The 14,478-nt window shown below is 40.8% G+C and overlaps 1 protein-coding gene across 3 annotated transcripts in view; it reads right to left on the bottom strand.

The window, feature by feature from the left end:
• Positions 1-12,852: 12,852 nt before the first annotated feature.
• RRAS2 (RAS related 2) overlaps positions 12,853-14,478 on the bottom strand; it is a 60,039-nt gene continuing 58,413 nt past the window's right edge. For all 3 annotated transcript variants that reach the window (XM_042441520.1, XM_042441529.1, XM_042441540.1), the window contains exon 6: positions 12,853-14,132. In XM_042441520.1, the coding sequence (XP_042297454.1) occupies positions 14,045-14,132 (88 nt within the window). In that variant the 3' untranslated portion in view covers positions 12,853-14,044. The remainder of the gene's footprint in view (positions 14,133-14,478) is intronic.

Below are 14,478 nucleotides of genomic sequence, written 5' to 3'. Positions count from 1 at the left end.
AGACATTTTAGATCCCAGAGCCTGAAAATCATAGAATATTACATAAGTCCAAAGCTAGTGCTTAGGATTCATACAATGTCCATGAAGAAGAAGCAGAAGAATCCTTTATTATTTTGTAAAGGCAATTTGCTGATGAGTCCAAACTTTGTTCTGAGAGAATTGGCATATTTGCTAGTACCAGAATGACTCTGAGTGTCAAATACTTCTGTGAAACTAGGCCAAGCAAGCCAATTATTATTTCATTCAGTAGCTTGAAACTGGAGGTTGCCACCTGTCTTTTTCTTTACATGAGCAAGAGAAAGCTATTCACAAAATGTCAATTCACAGGGTTTTCACCAATCAGATAGTGTCTTCAGCTCTCTCTGTTTTTAGGACAATTTTTTGGGCTTCTAATTTTTAGGACAATGCTTTATTGCTTCACAATGGTGGGTTAAATCCTATTGGTGATTCCAGCTAGAGTAGACCCACTCAATTCATTGTAGAATAATAAGTCAACACTTTTGTAAATCCAGCTGATTCAGCTGTCCCCTGTCTCAATCCATTGGGAGAGGCAAGTAAGAAGTGGTGGTGGTGGTGATTCTACTTTGATTAGGCATGCCAATAGGACTCAGGCTAAAGTAATCTGGCATTGGTGCGGCACATATCTTATCCAAAATGCAGGTGGAATATTTGGAACATCTGCAGGATCTAGTCCTCATTTATGCCAGCGATGGGGCAACATGGGCCCTCCAGATGTTTTTGACCATAAATTCCATAACCTCTTGCCATTGGCCATATTGGGCAGAGCAGAAAGGAACAGGAGGGCAAAATATTTGGAGGGTCAAGTTCTCCACCCCTCCTTGAACATATGTTTATCTTAGATCAGTTCTTGTTTCTTAGTTGCTGATATTTTAATGTTGCAGATGCTGTTCTGGAGGCATTTGAAATTAGTTCTTTTGGAAAGGAACTTAAAATACAGCAGGTTAAATGTTCATCTTTGGCCTCATTCCCACTGGGCATATAAACCAACTTATCTTGCTCCAAGTCCACTTCAGACCGAGTATTAAAATCATATTCGAATCACGTTTATCGTTCCCATTACCAACAGGAGCATATGGACACAGTTTTTATTAGCTCATGTTTCGTTCCCAATTACATTTCTCCAGTGTATTCTGACGCAGATTTATTTTTCTCCCCATTCCCATTGCGTTTGTGGAACCAGTTTTTCCAGGTTTTTTTTTTTTTTTTACTTTGAACTGTCGCTCAAGTGCTTAGGTGATTAGACATCACTGTGAGGCCTTTTTCTTTGGTGCATTTTGACGCCGATTATTTTTGTTCCCCATTCCCATTGCATCTTAAAATCCATTTTCTTGTTTTTGTTTTGGGTTGAGCAGTCAGTCAATCAATCGCTTAGGCTAAATTACAGTCGGCCCTTGCCTTACGCAGGAGATCTGTTCCAGACCCCCTGCGTAAGGCGAATTCCGCCTATGCTCAAGCCCCATTGGAAACAATGGGGCTTGTGCGTGGCGGTGCACGGAGTGCCATGGACACACGCACCCATTCAATTGAATGGGACGTGTCACCCCTTCCACCCTGCGCGCTCCCCGCAGCTTGAGCGCATACGCTCAAGACTGCGTAAAGCACGCCCGCGTATAACTCAGGCACACTATTTCCACGCACCAAGCCTGGCTCCAACCACAGCAAATCAAATGAATTCAAAGCCACTTAGGCCTTTAGGCGCTCAATCACTAAAGAAAAAAAATAGTTTAAAAATGGTGTTCAGTCGGTCTTCTCACACTCAATGTCTGTGCAGCAGGGGACAGTTATGCCGGGGGGGGGGGTATGCTTACCACGTTTTGAGCTCAATGTAGCAAGTAGCTATGTTCAGAAACCCGACAGAGCACCTAGGCAATTGAAAGCTTAATTTTTTAAAAAAAAAATATTCGGCTACACATGTGATTGCTTCCCACACCACCAAGGAAAGGCTACATGAATGGGAAAATGGCACCAGGAATGCCAGGAAAGAGAACAAAGCGGGTGACACCCCCAGACCAGCCCCTTTAACATTGGCCCTCCCATCCCAAAATACCTAAATCGGACACCCTTGACGTTCCCATTAATTTATCCCGGATTGGACATGGTCCCTAGCAAAAGAACTGCTGGAAACGTGGTGTCAGGATAACCCGGGTTAGACCCACAGCTGATTTGGGTTATCGCTAGAGAATCGATCAAATGAGGATCGAATCTGGATTCTAATGAGAATGATGCCCCTGTAATGGGTATCGAATGTGCATTCAAATGGAAATGATATCCCATAATCCGCTTTATAACCCAGTGGGAATGAGGCTTTTGACACTCTTTGCAAATGAGTTTAGTACATCAGAGAACTGTCAGGCAAAAAAAAACCAAGTGAGTTACCAGCCCCCCCAAATAAACGAGCCTCTTAAAGCAGGAAATCAATCCGACTCTTTGCTGATGCATCTGTATTTTTAAAAGGCCTACCAGGCAGCACCTCCTTCTCTTCCACCTCTGCTTGCCAGAGCAGGAAAGATTCAGCCCAATTTGATGTGCATCCAAGCTTGGTCTCCCTCTGTCATTATGAAGTGAACATTCTGCTGCTGGCTGCAGTATGTTTAAGGCCCCCTCTGCTGGACAAACTGTTGATTCAGCTGTCAGCAACTAAAGAAACAATTGAGTCAGAGTTCCTGGCTCTCTACACAATATGCAAAGAATGCTGTGTCTAAGCAAGAAGACAAAGGAAGCTGTGACAAAGAGGGGTGGGGGTGAGGATATACTTGCAATGCCTGTTCCATTTGGTCTCCAGCATCACTGCCTGATCTGCAATGGGCATCCACTGCATGAAACCCAACTAAATAAAATACCCCCATTCTTTAGCTTTTTGTTTCTAATCCCCCCATCCCCTAGACTGGCCTGTCCTTGGAAGCCTTTTTATCAGCCAACATAAAGATGTTGTCTGCAAGATTAATCCTCCTACTTGTTCTCATGGCAATAAAAGGACTGAACATAAACAATAGCCAGGAACTTATACAGCATCCTCTCCTGTGACATTATATCAGCATACTGAAGATGAGATTAGACATTATTATTCACCCATCCCCAATGAGCCTTTCAAAATCTCCCCTTGGCCTGGCTGAAATTCTAAGCATGTAGAATCATGCAGCCCTACAAATGTTGATCAACTGCAAGTCCCAGCAGTCCTAGCCAGCATAACCAGTGATAATCCATCATTCCCAGCACTACAGGAAGGACCCACTCTGAATGGGAAAGCAATCGTGCTCTAAAGGTTCTCAGGATGGTGACCTTAATATAGGGATAGACTTCACAAATTCTGCCATCCGTTTACTCCATGACTGTTATGTCAGGGATGATGGGAGTTGTAGCTCTTCACCTCTGGCTTGAACTCACCACCTGGTTGTGCACCGCGCTGACCAGTTTTGGCCAGTGGTTATAGCTTAGCAGAGTTACAGAGAATAGGCTGAAGACCCTGACAAACTCTCCAAGCCTTCTCCTCTTATTCCACAGAAGTCTTCACCCTTCTTCTAGGATCCAGCTGGTTCTTGTAGCTTCACCCAAGACACCAGACAACTCAGTAGTCTTAAATAAAAGATCTACTTTATTCTACTATATACAGCTCCAATACAACAATACTCCTCACTATCCACTACTACTATCCACTCTACAACCCACACAATACATTGGGATGCATAGTCATTATTATAGTCAATGCATGATACCACCCACTGTTGTCTGTTTCCACCCAGTAGGCGTGTACATCATTCTCATTGGTTCTCTTGGTTCATCCCACAATTAATGATTTCATCATCTCAGCCTTGACCACTTAACAATTGTCAGGTGTGTCCAATTATCCACTTTACATTTCTTGTCCTTGGCATTCAGGACTTGTTAATTGTATTACCATTTACACCTGTGTGGTTCCCAATTGGCTTCTGCTGAGTCACCCTGACTCTCACATACATGTTTTATTTCACTTACTGTATATCCCATGTTGCTTTTTCCTTGACATGTTAGGCTGATAAACCGGCTGATAGGAATGTAAGACACTTGACCTTAAAAAGCTTAACTGGCTGCCACTGTGAGTCTGAGCACAAGTATCTAAAACAGTTGTAGCCAGGTGGCATTGAACTGTTGTGTAGTCAGCATAGCCAATGGTGAAAGATGCTAGGAGCTGAGATGCTTCAAAAGTACAGTGCTCCCTCGGGTTACGAAATTAATTCGTTCCGCGGCTAATTTCGTAACCCGAAAAACCTTCGTAACCCGAATTGCCATAGGCGCTAATGGGAAAAAAAGCCGCGGCTCTGCCGCGGCTCCATTTAAAACAGCGCCGGCGTTTTTTCGTAACCCGAAAAAACGTTCGTAACCCGAAACAATAAATCCCTATGGGATTTATTCGTATCCCGAAAAATTCGTAAGCTGGGTAATTCGTATCCCGAGGTACCACTGTATCTCAAGGTTCACAATTGCCCAGCCTTGATCTAAAGTGGCATAATTCAATGCCATTAATATATTGGCAAGTTAAGAGAACTCTTTGGAGGCCCTTCTCCACATGCCCTCACCCTTTGCTGAACAGCCTAGAAATGCCTTTGCCTGAAAAATTAATCAGGCTCTCCTTCCTTTTAGCACCCAGCAAAGGACCTTCTCTCACCATCCCTCAAAGCTTTTTGAGAAATTGCTTTGATTATTTATCCTACTGGTCCACTATTATGTTTATATTGCTTTGCTGTTGTATTACCATGACTTTTGTTAAACCTTTGGTTGTCTTCATTCCATTTGGGAAGCAGAAGCTCTGAGGGGTGATGGAACAAATTTTCCTAAATAGTAATTATTTGTCGTACAGTCAAGAACTGACTTACAGCAAAACTATGAATGAGAAATCTCCATGAACCCTTGTCATCAACTGCCCTGCTCAAAGTTTGCGGACTCAGCACTGTGGCTTTAATGTAGTCTTCCTATTTTCCTACTATTTTTTCCTACTCCCTTCCACTTTTTGTCATCTTTTTCAATAAGTCATGTCATCCCATGATATGTCCAAAGTATGAAAGCCTCAGTTTGACTTCTAGGGAGAGTTCAGGCTTTACTTGCTCCCAGGCCCATTTGTCTTTCTTTCACTCCACAGTATCCATAGAACCTTCCCCTAGCACCAGATTTCAAATGAGTTTATTTCGTCCTGTCAACTTTCTTTGCTCTCCAACTTTCACAGAAATCTGAAATACTCTGGCACAATTATTCATACTTTGGTATTTCATGATAAATATTTAACATATTTTAAATTGTTGCTTTATAGCCAAGGAACAAAGTGATTGCAGTAAGGCCTTTGACAAGGTTCCCCCATGATATTCCTGCAAAGAAGCTAGGAAAATGTGGGCTAGAAAATGCAACCGTTTGGTGGATTTGGAATTAGTTAACTGGCTGAACCCAAAGGGTGCCCAACAATGGCTCCTCTTCACCCTGAAGGAAAGTGACTGGCAAGGTGCCACAGAGTTCTGTCCTGGGCCCAGTGCTATTTAACATCATCATCAGTGACTTGGATGATGGAATACAGGTCACACTTATAAAATTGTCCAACATTACAACACACTGGCTCTCAAATGCACATATATGTTGGTGTATATGAGTCTCTCTCTTGCAAACAATACTACTTGTCCTTACTTTTGCTCTGGCCTTACAGGGCAGACGTTTTTTGCATTCAGCTGTCAAAAATCCAGATCATTGTATCACAGTGAATTCACACTTAACTGGTATTCACTTTTACTGCCTGAATACCCAATTGCTGTAATAAAGTCCCATTCTTATCAGCAATTTCTAACATGGCCAATAGCCACAGCTTCAATACAGCTTCCTTGCAGCAAATGTGTATTTTCCCATGAGTTCAAACTCAGGCAATTTTGTTTTAGGTTTATATTTGAAAATATAGGTATAGCTGCCACTCACAATTACTGAGCTGACTGCATGACACATTTTCTGATGCTTTGTAGCACTTTACTTAATGAACTGTGCACTGAAATCCAAAATGACACACATACACACACACACCTACCTCTGCTGCTGCGACCCTTTATAACTCCTCCCAATGGGTGTGAAGTTAAACTAACGACTAGACCAGACTTCCCCAGTTTAGTAGGCCTTGATGTTATAGCAAACCAGAACCACATTTGAGTACTACTATTTGGAAAGGTAATGGTTTCACATAACAGTTAAGAACTAATTTAAAATAGTTTTATAAGCTTTCTCTTGATTCTATAGGGTCTTTCCAGAGAACATTTGAGAAAAACAAAAGACAAAAAAAGATCTCTCACAGCAAATAGCTATACCTTCAAGGATTTAATTCTTTAGATTTCAGTCATTTCAGTCCTGACATTCAATCAGTACATGTGCAAAGTGGATACACCTGCAAGTTTTTGTACCATTATTTTCACAGAAACAGTCAAGCCATGGAATTAAGTTTATTATTGTTTATAAAATACCATCAATCATCAGGAGGCTGGACAGAGTAACACAAGCAAAAGACAGGCCCATGCCCCCAAGGAGGCAACAATATCCATTTTGATGGGAGGGAAGAGGCAACAGTAATAAGAAAAAGCGAACAAATGCAGCAATTGAATGTATTTTGCCTTAGCTTTATTCAGTAGTGGCTATGGATGAATCCATTTGAGTCCAAGGCATCACAGAGGAGGTGGACTGGGGGAGAAGGAAGGAAGCAAAAGGTGTGGCACAGCATTCAAATAGGACAGAAAGTAGTGTTGAGGATGTTAAGAATTCCTTTTCCTGCTTGTATTCATACCTTACTACAGAGTTTAATTTTTTGAAATTGTTGAGGTTTATTTTTTCACTATGTGTGTTGAGGTCATTGGCAGTTAATTCAGTTATGTACCTGTTGAGAATGTTGCTTGCTGGCCTACTTAATTCAATATGGAACCTGTTCAAAGGAAATACTTATTCATCATCACAGATAATAGAACAGGGTGAGACAATTTCCATCTTGTCTTCCCATCCCACATAAAGACATAGAGGTACAAAGGGTTTCATCTCCTCCTGTTCATGGCTTGAAGGAAGCAAACATATGTACTGTATACTGCTAGATAAAGAACAGCCTAACTCCCCAAGGCACAGAAAGTAGTCCTGCTAGCTACCCTTAAGATTCTTTGGCCGAAACCCAGTTGGTGCATCATCTTGGCCTAACTAGGTTGATACAGATGGTGGTGGCCAGAGAAAAGATTGCGGACACAGTGGCTCACATAGGAAGGAATACTTTGGAGAAATATAATGCTTAGAGCTGGTAGGTTTTGTTTGGCTTCCTTCACCACCATTGCAGATATTGGAAAATGAGCCTCTCTGTAAAAAGCACAACTACTAGCTTATTGTACCAGGACGATTCCATCCTAAATATCTTCACAAAAGCTACAAAACCAACTAAATCATACAGCACACTTAGCATTTTAGGACAGGCCCTAACACAACAGATGATTGCAATCTCCCATCTTAATATGCCACAGTCAACTGCTTTTCATTTTGTGTTTGTTTTCTTGCTTGCTTTAACAGACCCATTCATTTATCAGTTAAATCATTCCACTTTAAAAGCTGGAATCTGTCTAGAGAAGGTCAACCAAGAGAAGATATCTTGTAGCACCTTTGAGACTAAGGGCAATATCACACCACACATTTATAGTGCTGCAATTCCATTTTAACTGCTCTGGCTGCCTCCTGTTGCACTCTGGGATATTCAATTTAAGGATGGACATTTAGAGTTCTCAGCCAGAGAGCTCTTAGGCCTCACTGAACTACAAACCTCAGAATTCCACAGGAGGCAGCCATTAGCAGTTAAAGTGAAATAACAGTGCTGTAACAGTGTAGTGTGATATTGTCCTAACTGTGCAAAAGAGGCCATAGCATAAGCTTTCATAGACTTGGTGTACTTCCTCAGATGCACGGAGGAATTAGACCAAGTCTACAAAAGCTTATGCTACAACTCCTTTCAGGCAGTCAATCTCGAAGGTGCTACAAGATCCCTTTGCATGCTGATATTCCAGACTAATATGGCCATGTCTCTGAATTCTACCAAGATGATAAAAGGCAGGGAAGCCAAACCCTGTAAGGACTGGTTGAAGGAGTTAGTCATGTTTAGCATGCAGAAGAGTGAGAGATGACATGTAGGCCATCTTTAAATATCTGAAGTGATGTTATGCAGAAGATGAAACTGCTGTTCTAGAGACTGGGGGGAAAATGATGGATTCAAATTAAAAGAAAAGAGACTCCACCTGAACATTAGGAATAATGTCTGGGCAATAAAAACTGTTCAACAGAACAAGACATTGTGTCAAAGAGAGATGGATTCTCCTTCATTAGAGACCTTTAAAGAAAATCAGATGGCCACCTCTCAAGAATGCTTTGTGTTTTCCTGTATGGCAAGGGATTTGACTAGATGGCCTTTGCAGTATCTTCCAACCCTATGATTAAGTCACTCCTACTGTTAAGAAAAAAGCAGACACAAAAGGAACCCAGAAAACACATCAAACATTCCGCTGTCTGCTGATTTAAGATTTTTTTAAATACAAATGACAATCTCAAAACAGCACCTCCTGTTTCACAACTGGCATATGGAAGAAGAAAAATACTGAATAAAATGGTTGGGAGATTCAATTTGTGATAGTGAAAAAGAATCCCATTTAAGAAAAACTATTGGGAAAGTAAGGCATCAAGATGACGCCACTGTATCCAATATTTCATCTCCTACTTTAACACAGCCTCCACTGTTTTTTGCTAATTTAGAACCATCACACATAGCTATCCAAAAAAGACTCCCTTGGCTTATGTGGCCAAAAGACACTGGCTGAGTCCAGCCTATCAGCATTGTATTCTCCCACATAAGCCTGTCTAGGCTCTGAGATCTTCAAGTAAAATCTGTTTTCTCTTGATACTCCCACCTTCAGAGGTATGATTGACCACAGTGTGGGAGAGGGCCTTCTTAGCAGCTGCTCTCAGACTGGAACTCCCTTCTCAAGACCCATTAGACTAGCCTCTTCCCTGTTGTCCTTTCCTGGGAGGAAAAAAAACATTAACACACTTTACTACTTTATTAAGTTGCATTAGCAGTCTTATTAACACCTAGAGCAAGCTGTTATGGCTTCAGATGCACTTCTGGAATGAAGAATACTCAGTTGACATCACACTATGAGAGCCGCCTATTGCTTTTTTAAAAAAGAATATATTGTGCTTACACTGTTGAAAAGGAAGTTTGCAAAAGTGAACAAAATTTGGCTATCAGTCCTGAGGAATAGCAAAATAAGGACTCAGCAAATGCAAATAGGAAACCACTCAGAGTCAAGGGCTTTCCCAGCAGATAATGATCACCAATTAGCAGACATTAATCCTTTTTTGCATTAGCTTCCCAGCCTGAGGCCGGCCATCAGCACAGAACAATACACATGCAAATCACTCCTGCATTCCCAGGCTCAAGCAGTGTGTGTGTGTGTGTGTGTGTGTGTATATATATATATATATATATATATATACCCACTTTTTTCCAGGCAAGCATTCTCTGAAGATGCCAGCCACAGATGCTGGCAAAATGTCAGGAAGAAACTCTTCTAGAACATGTCCACATAGACCGAAAAACCCACAAAAAACTATGAAGTTTGCATGCATGCATGGGAAAAAAATGAAAAAGCTTCAGTGAAACTAAGAAAACTACATGTTCTTTTACTGCAAAATATGATGGCCATCAACCTGGATGCCTTTAAAAAGAGGAGGCGATACTAAGGATATCATGGTGGTTACCAGTCATACATGCCTTCCAGTATCAGAAATGCTTGTTGCTGGGGTCCATGAGTGGAATGATGCCATTACTTCATGTCCAGAGAATAGACTTCCTATTGGGAACTCTGGATGGCCACTGCATAGACAGAAAGCTGGACCAGATACACCTTTACTCTGAGCAGATGTTGAGTGAAAGGTTTAGCTTAGCCAATAGATACTACATGGCTGGTCCACACCTTTCTCCAGAAAGAGCTGAGCAGCAGCTAAGTGTCTGAATAGATTCCAATTGGTAGTATCTCTTCTTCCAGTTCCTCTTTCCAATAATCCCACTTCAGGTTTGCTAACTAGACAGTCTGTGTCCAGAGTCAGAGAATTTTTGCTACTTTGCATACCAAAACCAAGAAAACCAAAGAATTTGCCAACTCTGGCCTGCACTTAATAACCAAACAGCAGGTCACAAGTGTTGCTTTGGTGAAAGACAGGAACTCTGGATCAATGCCAAATCTGGAAAGGAAATAAGACAGGTGTACAGGAAATAGCTGTGTTTCAGCAGAATGTCTTCAATCTTCATAATTCCCTGTTGGGCATGCATAGAGAAATGAGGCCATTTGTCCCTTACAGTTGTTTTTTTTATTATTATTTATTTTGGTCCTTTCGTTTTGTCTTTTTGTCCTGGGCTATATTCAAGAGGCAGTCTGTTCAATCTTCCTTTTTGCACTGCTGCAGTTGCCCTGCCCTAACAGCTGGGCTACTGGCTGTTGCTCTCCCCCACTCTGTATGAAGCGACCGAGTGGAGCCAGAGCTGTCTCCTGCGGTTGTGGAGGAACACAACTGGGAGACCAGTTGCTCTTTCTGGCCAGCTGGAAGTAGCCCTGGAAACCAAGCTATTTGACATCTGTCTTGTCTTCTCACTAAGCAACCTGAGTCGCCCAGGAGTCTGCCTAACAGCAGATCATTCCAAGTATTAAGGAAGTGGCAGGAGTCAAATTTATCCCTAAAATGAGTGATTGGTCTTTTTACCCTATCCCAGTACACCCATAGTTCCCACCTCCAGAAAAAAATATTTCCTGTTGCACTGGACAACAGAAAGGTGTTGAAGTGATGGCACTTGGGCACAAAGAAGACTTCCAAAAAAGCAATAATAATACTTTTTAACATGGGACTTGCAAGAAGTTGCCAAATGACTTGACAAAAAAAGCAGAAACAGAAAGCATAGCTAATTGGTATAGGGCCTGTCCAATTATTTGTGTGCCATGGTGGAGTTTGAGAAAGCTAGAAGTACAATAGTATGCACATGTATGTATTACATATTATAGCCCAGGCTGTTAGTACAGATATTAATCGTCCCTCTGACATCACACCAAATGAAGCCTTTAATAATATTTACACAATTTGCAGTAGGCAAAGTCAGGGAGCAAGGCATTGTCCAGGACGAAAATTAGATCACAGAATGATGCTCGCAATTCTGAGGTTTAGAATTTAAGTAAAAAGCAAACAGACTAAAGTCTACTGAGCAATTAGTTTCAGCTTATTGCCATGAGGCATACTTTTTGGGAAAAGATGACCTGTTTCAATGGGATTTTGTGTCTAGGAAGACTGGGAAGGGGATATTCACAGTTCTTCCATTATGGAAAGGGTTACTATGTTCTGGTTCAGGAAGAAAAATCTGAACTAATTTATTTCAGAGAGCACCATAAGCCAGGTCTGCAGGGGAGAGTACATGAGACCAGGGTCTGGTCCCCAACCCAACCAACCCCTAAAGAAAGGTGCAAGATCACCCCAAACCTGGAATGATTGTGTGCATGCCCCACTTTTAGCAATTTTCACATTCTGAAACCTAGTAAGGCCCTCCTAGTAAAGCCTTCTTACCACTATAATTGTAAAACTGGGCCTGATTTAACTGGTTCTGGAGAGGTTCTCTTTGATTTTGGAGTGAAAGAGATATCTTTGTTAAATCAGGACTTCACCACATTCCAGAAAAAGGGAAAAACTGCATTCCAGATTATAAGGCTCTTTTGTTATAACTGCTCACAAACTGAAAACACCCACCAATTTTGTGCAATGCTGGTTCATGGAGACTGTACCACTACTCCAGTGAGGTACCTGGTTTGGCAGAAGAGAAATGCCTTGATACAGTAACCTACAGATGCCAAAATAAATGGAAGCCCAGGATTGTGCATATGCGCAAATTGAATTGAATTTAGTTTCCAGAACTCCTTTCTGAAGTAACAGATGAGTGTAACTTCCAGAGAAGGCCTATGTAAGCTGTGTCCAATGCAATAATGGGGATTCACATAGGTTTGTTTTCTTTGTTTGTTTTGTAATTCTATTTCAGTCATTTTTCTGTAGGTATCAAGCATCCACTATAATTTCACATTGTTTTGGGACAGAGTGAAAATAACGTGGCATCCAAGAATGTTGTTGGACTGCAACTCCCATCATCAGCAGTATAGCCAATGGTGAAAAAAGTTAAGGGTTGCAATCCCCAACAACAGAAGACCGTATGATCCCCAGCCTTGTTTTGGTTACTCAGCTTTTCAGCTTGCAAAAGTGTATAGACCTGTGTCACTACTTCAGAAACTCTGTCTCTTCTTCCCATTATAGACCTATAAATCAGAAACATTCCTGTTAAAGAAGTTGTTCAGTAACCAATGCATATAGAATCAGTATGTAGAGAGATCTTGTAGCACCTTTGAGACTAATTGAAAGAAAGAAGTTGGCAGCATGAGTTTTTGTAGACTGAATCTACTTCCTCAGATGCAAGGTATCAGGGACGTAGCTAGGATTTTAGGAAGGGGGGGGGTCCATACTAAGTGCCACCATTATAATGGGGCTTAGATGCGCTGGCACAGCAGCACACACCATTCATTTTTCTAATGGAAGGGTAGGGGGTCCGGACCCCAAGAACCCCCACACACACACCCCGGCTACGTCCCTGAAGGTATATAAAGAAGCATTTAACATCATCAATAAGATGACAAGTTGTCAATACCACTCAGCATTTAATGTCTTGAAATAATCTTGAATTAGCCAGAGTTTGAATAATTCACAATTGGACATCATCCACAACTGAACTGAACATTCAGTTAAAGGTTTGTACAGTTTAATAGTCACATAACCATCAGTCATCTGTAAAGGATGTGGAAGGCAATTTTTTTTCGAGGGGGAGTTTGACACTTTTAAGAAATACAGTGGAACAGGCACATGATGGGCCACTTTGAGTATACAACAGAAAAAAAGAAATTCTACCACAGTTCTACCAAATCCTCCATTAATCTTGTCAGTTAAAATTGTCCTGTGAGAATTAAATACTCATCTTTACATATACACAAGTTATGCCATGAAAGCATATTTGCTTACAAACATATAAAAATACTTGTTAACTAGTTTGATAAGAAAATAATGTATAAAAGTATATAGCAAAAAACATTTAATCATCTGACAATGAAAAGAGCAAATTCATCTTTTTATATATATATTACATGAAAAACAAAACAAAAAGCAGCTACAGGTTTAGTTTTCTTGAATCCCTTACCTGGAAATACAAAAGGAAGACACTTTATTAAAATTATCCCAAACCATGATGTAAAATCTTCAAGACCTGAAATGCTCATGTTCAGAATGAGCCCAGGTATTTGGCCACACAGCTGTAACAGTAATAACCCTGTAGCTGTTACTGGAGCCATACAATAAATACAGTAGACAGTTGACCACTGAAAAAAAAGCTGCAGCATAAACGAGAGCTGAAACACAAATCTCTACTGACAATGAAATTCAGTGTATTGGCTTCCTGTAAGGCAAGCTGAACTTTGAAGTCTAACCTAATCAAAGGGTAAAACCTCCAAATGCACTTTTTAAAAAAATATTCTACATTTTGATTAGCAAATTTTTTCTTGAGTACAATTAACAAACATGTCATAAGTGAGGAAGAAAGGGGAATACCCAAATGGCAACATTTAAGGTTGGCTTCAAAAACTTGTCAAAGATTGTTTTGTTTCCATCGCGAATAAAACTCCACAAGGTGCAAACTTCTTTATGCAAATGAAGAGACTGGGAGTATTAAAAAAGAAGCCTTAGTGTACTGACATGTGCCCTGAGACAGTACTAAGACTCCCTCTAGGACTAGGTCAGCCTCGTTCTTTTAGACTAAGGCTACTTTGGTGACCACATTTATATAACATGCACATAAAAGGGCTAGACAGAACACCAAAACATGTAAAAAGGTAGGTGAAAAGAATTAATCTGGCAGTTGGTAGCTTGGTTCAAAGTATTCTTAGAAGATAATGCAATGGCACCCTTTCTTGTCCTTTTCCTTCCTTGTTGGCTCTGGGGAAGGAGGGCATTCTTGTTCTTGAAATTTCCTGTGAAAGAACAAAACTGCAGATTAAACCAGATTTAATAAGTGCTTACTTTAACTTCTACCTTGCCCATAGATTTCTTGCAAAGTTAATATGGACCACTGCCTTTTTGTTTAAAAAATTCTAGAACTCAAAATGGAAGCAAATTTCACCTTCACAAAATACATCCCTTGGAGTTACAGGCACAATAGTACTGCATAAGTGTGTGCCCTAGGAAAAATTAAATAGATGTTTTAGTTCCCGGGGAACTTTAATCTAGACGGATGTGTTTGGGAGTCCCACTGTATGCTTTAATAGGACACTTGTGGTTGACAATACTAATTCATATCTCAATCAACTTTCTTATGCC

This window comes from Sceloporus undulatus, chromosome 1, assembly GCF_019175285.1.
Source record: "Sceloporus undulatus isolate JIND9_A2432 ecotype Alabama chromosome 1, SceUnd_v1.1, whole genome shotgun sequence".
Classification (NCBI taxonomy): domain Eukaryota; kingdom Metazoa; phylum Chordata; class Lepidosauria; order Squamata; family Phrynosomatidae; genus Sceloporus; species Sceloporus undulatus.
The sequence above is the reverse complement of the archived record's forward strand: the minus strand, read 5'-3'. Positions and strand labels throughout refer to the sequence as shown.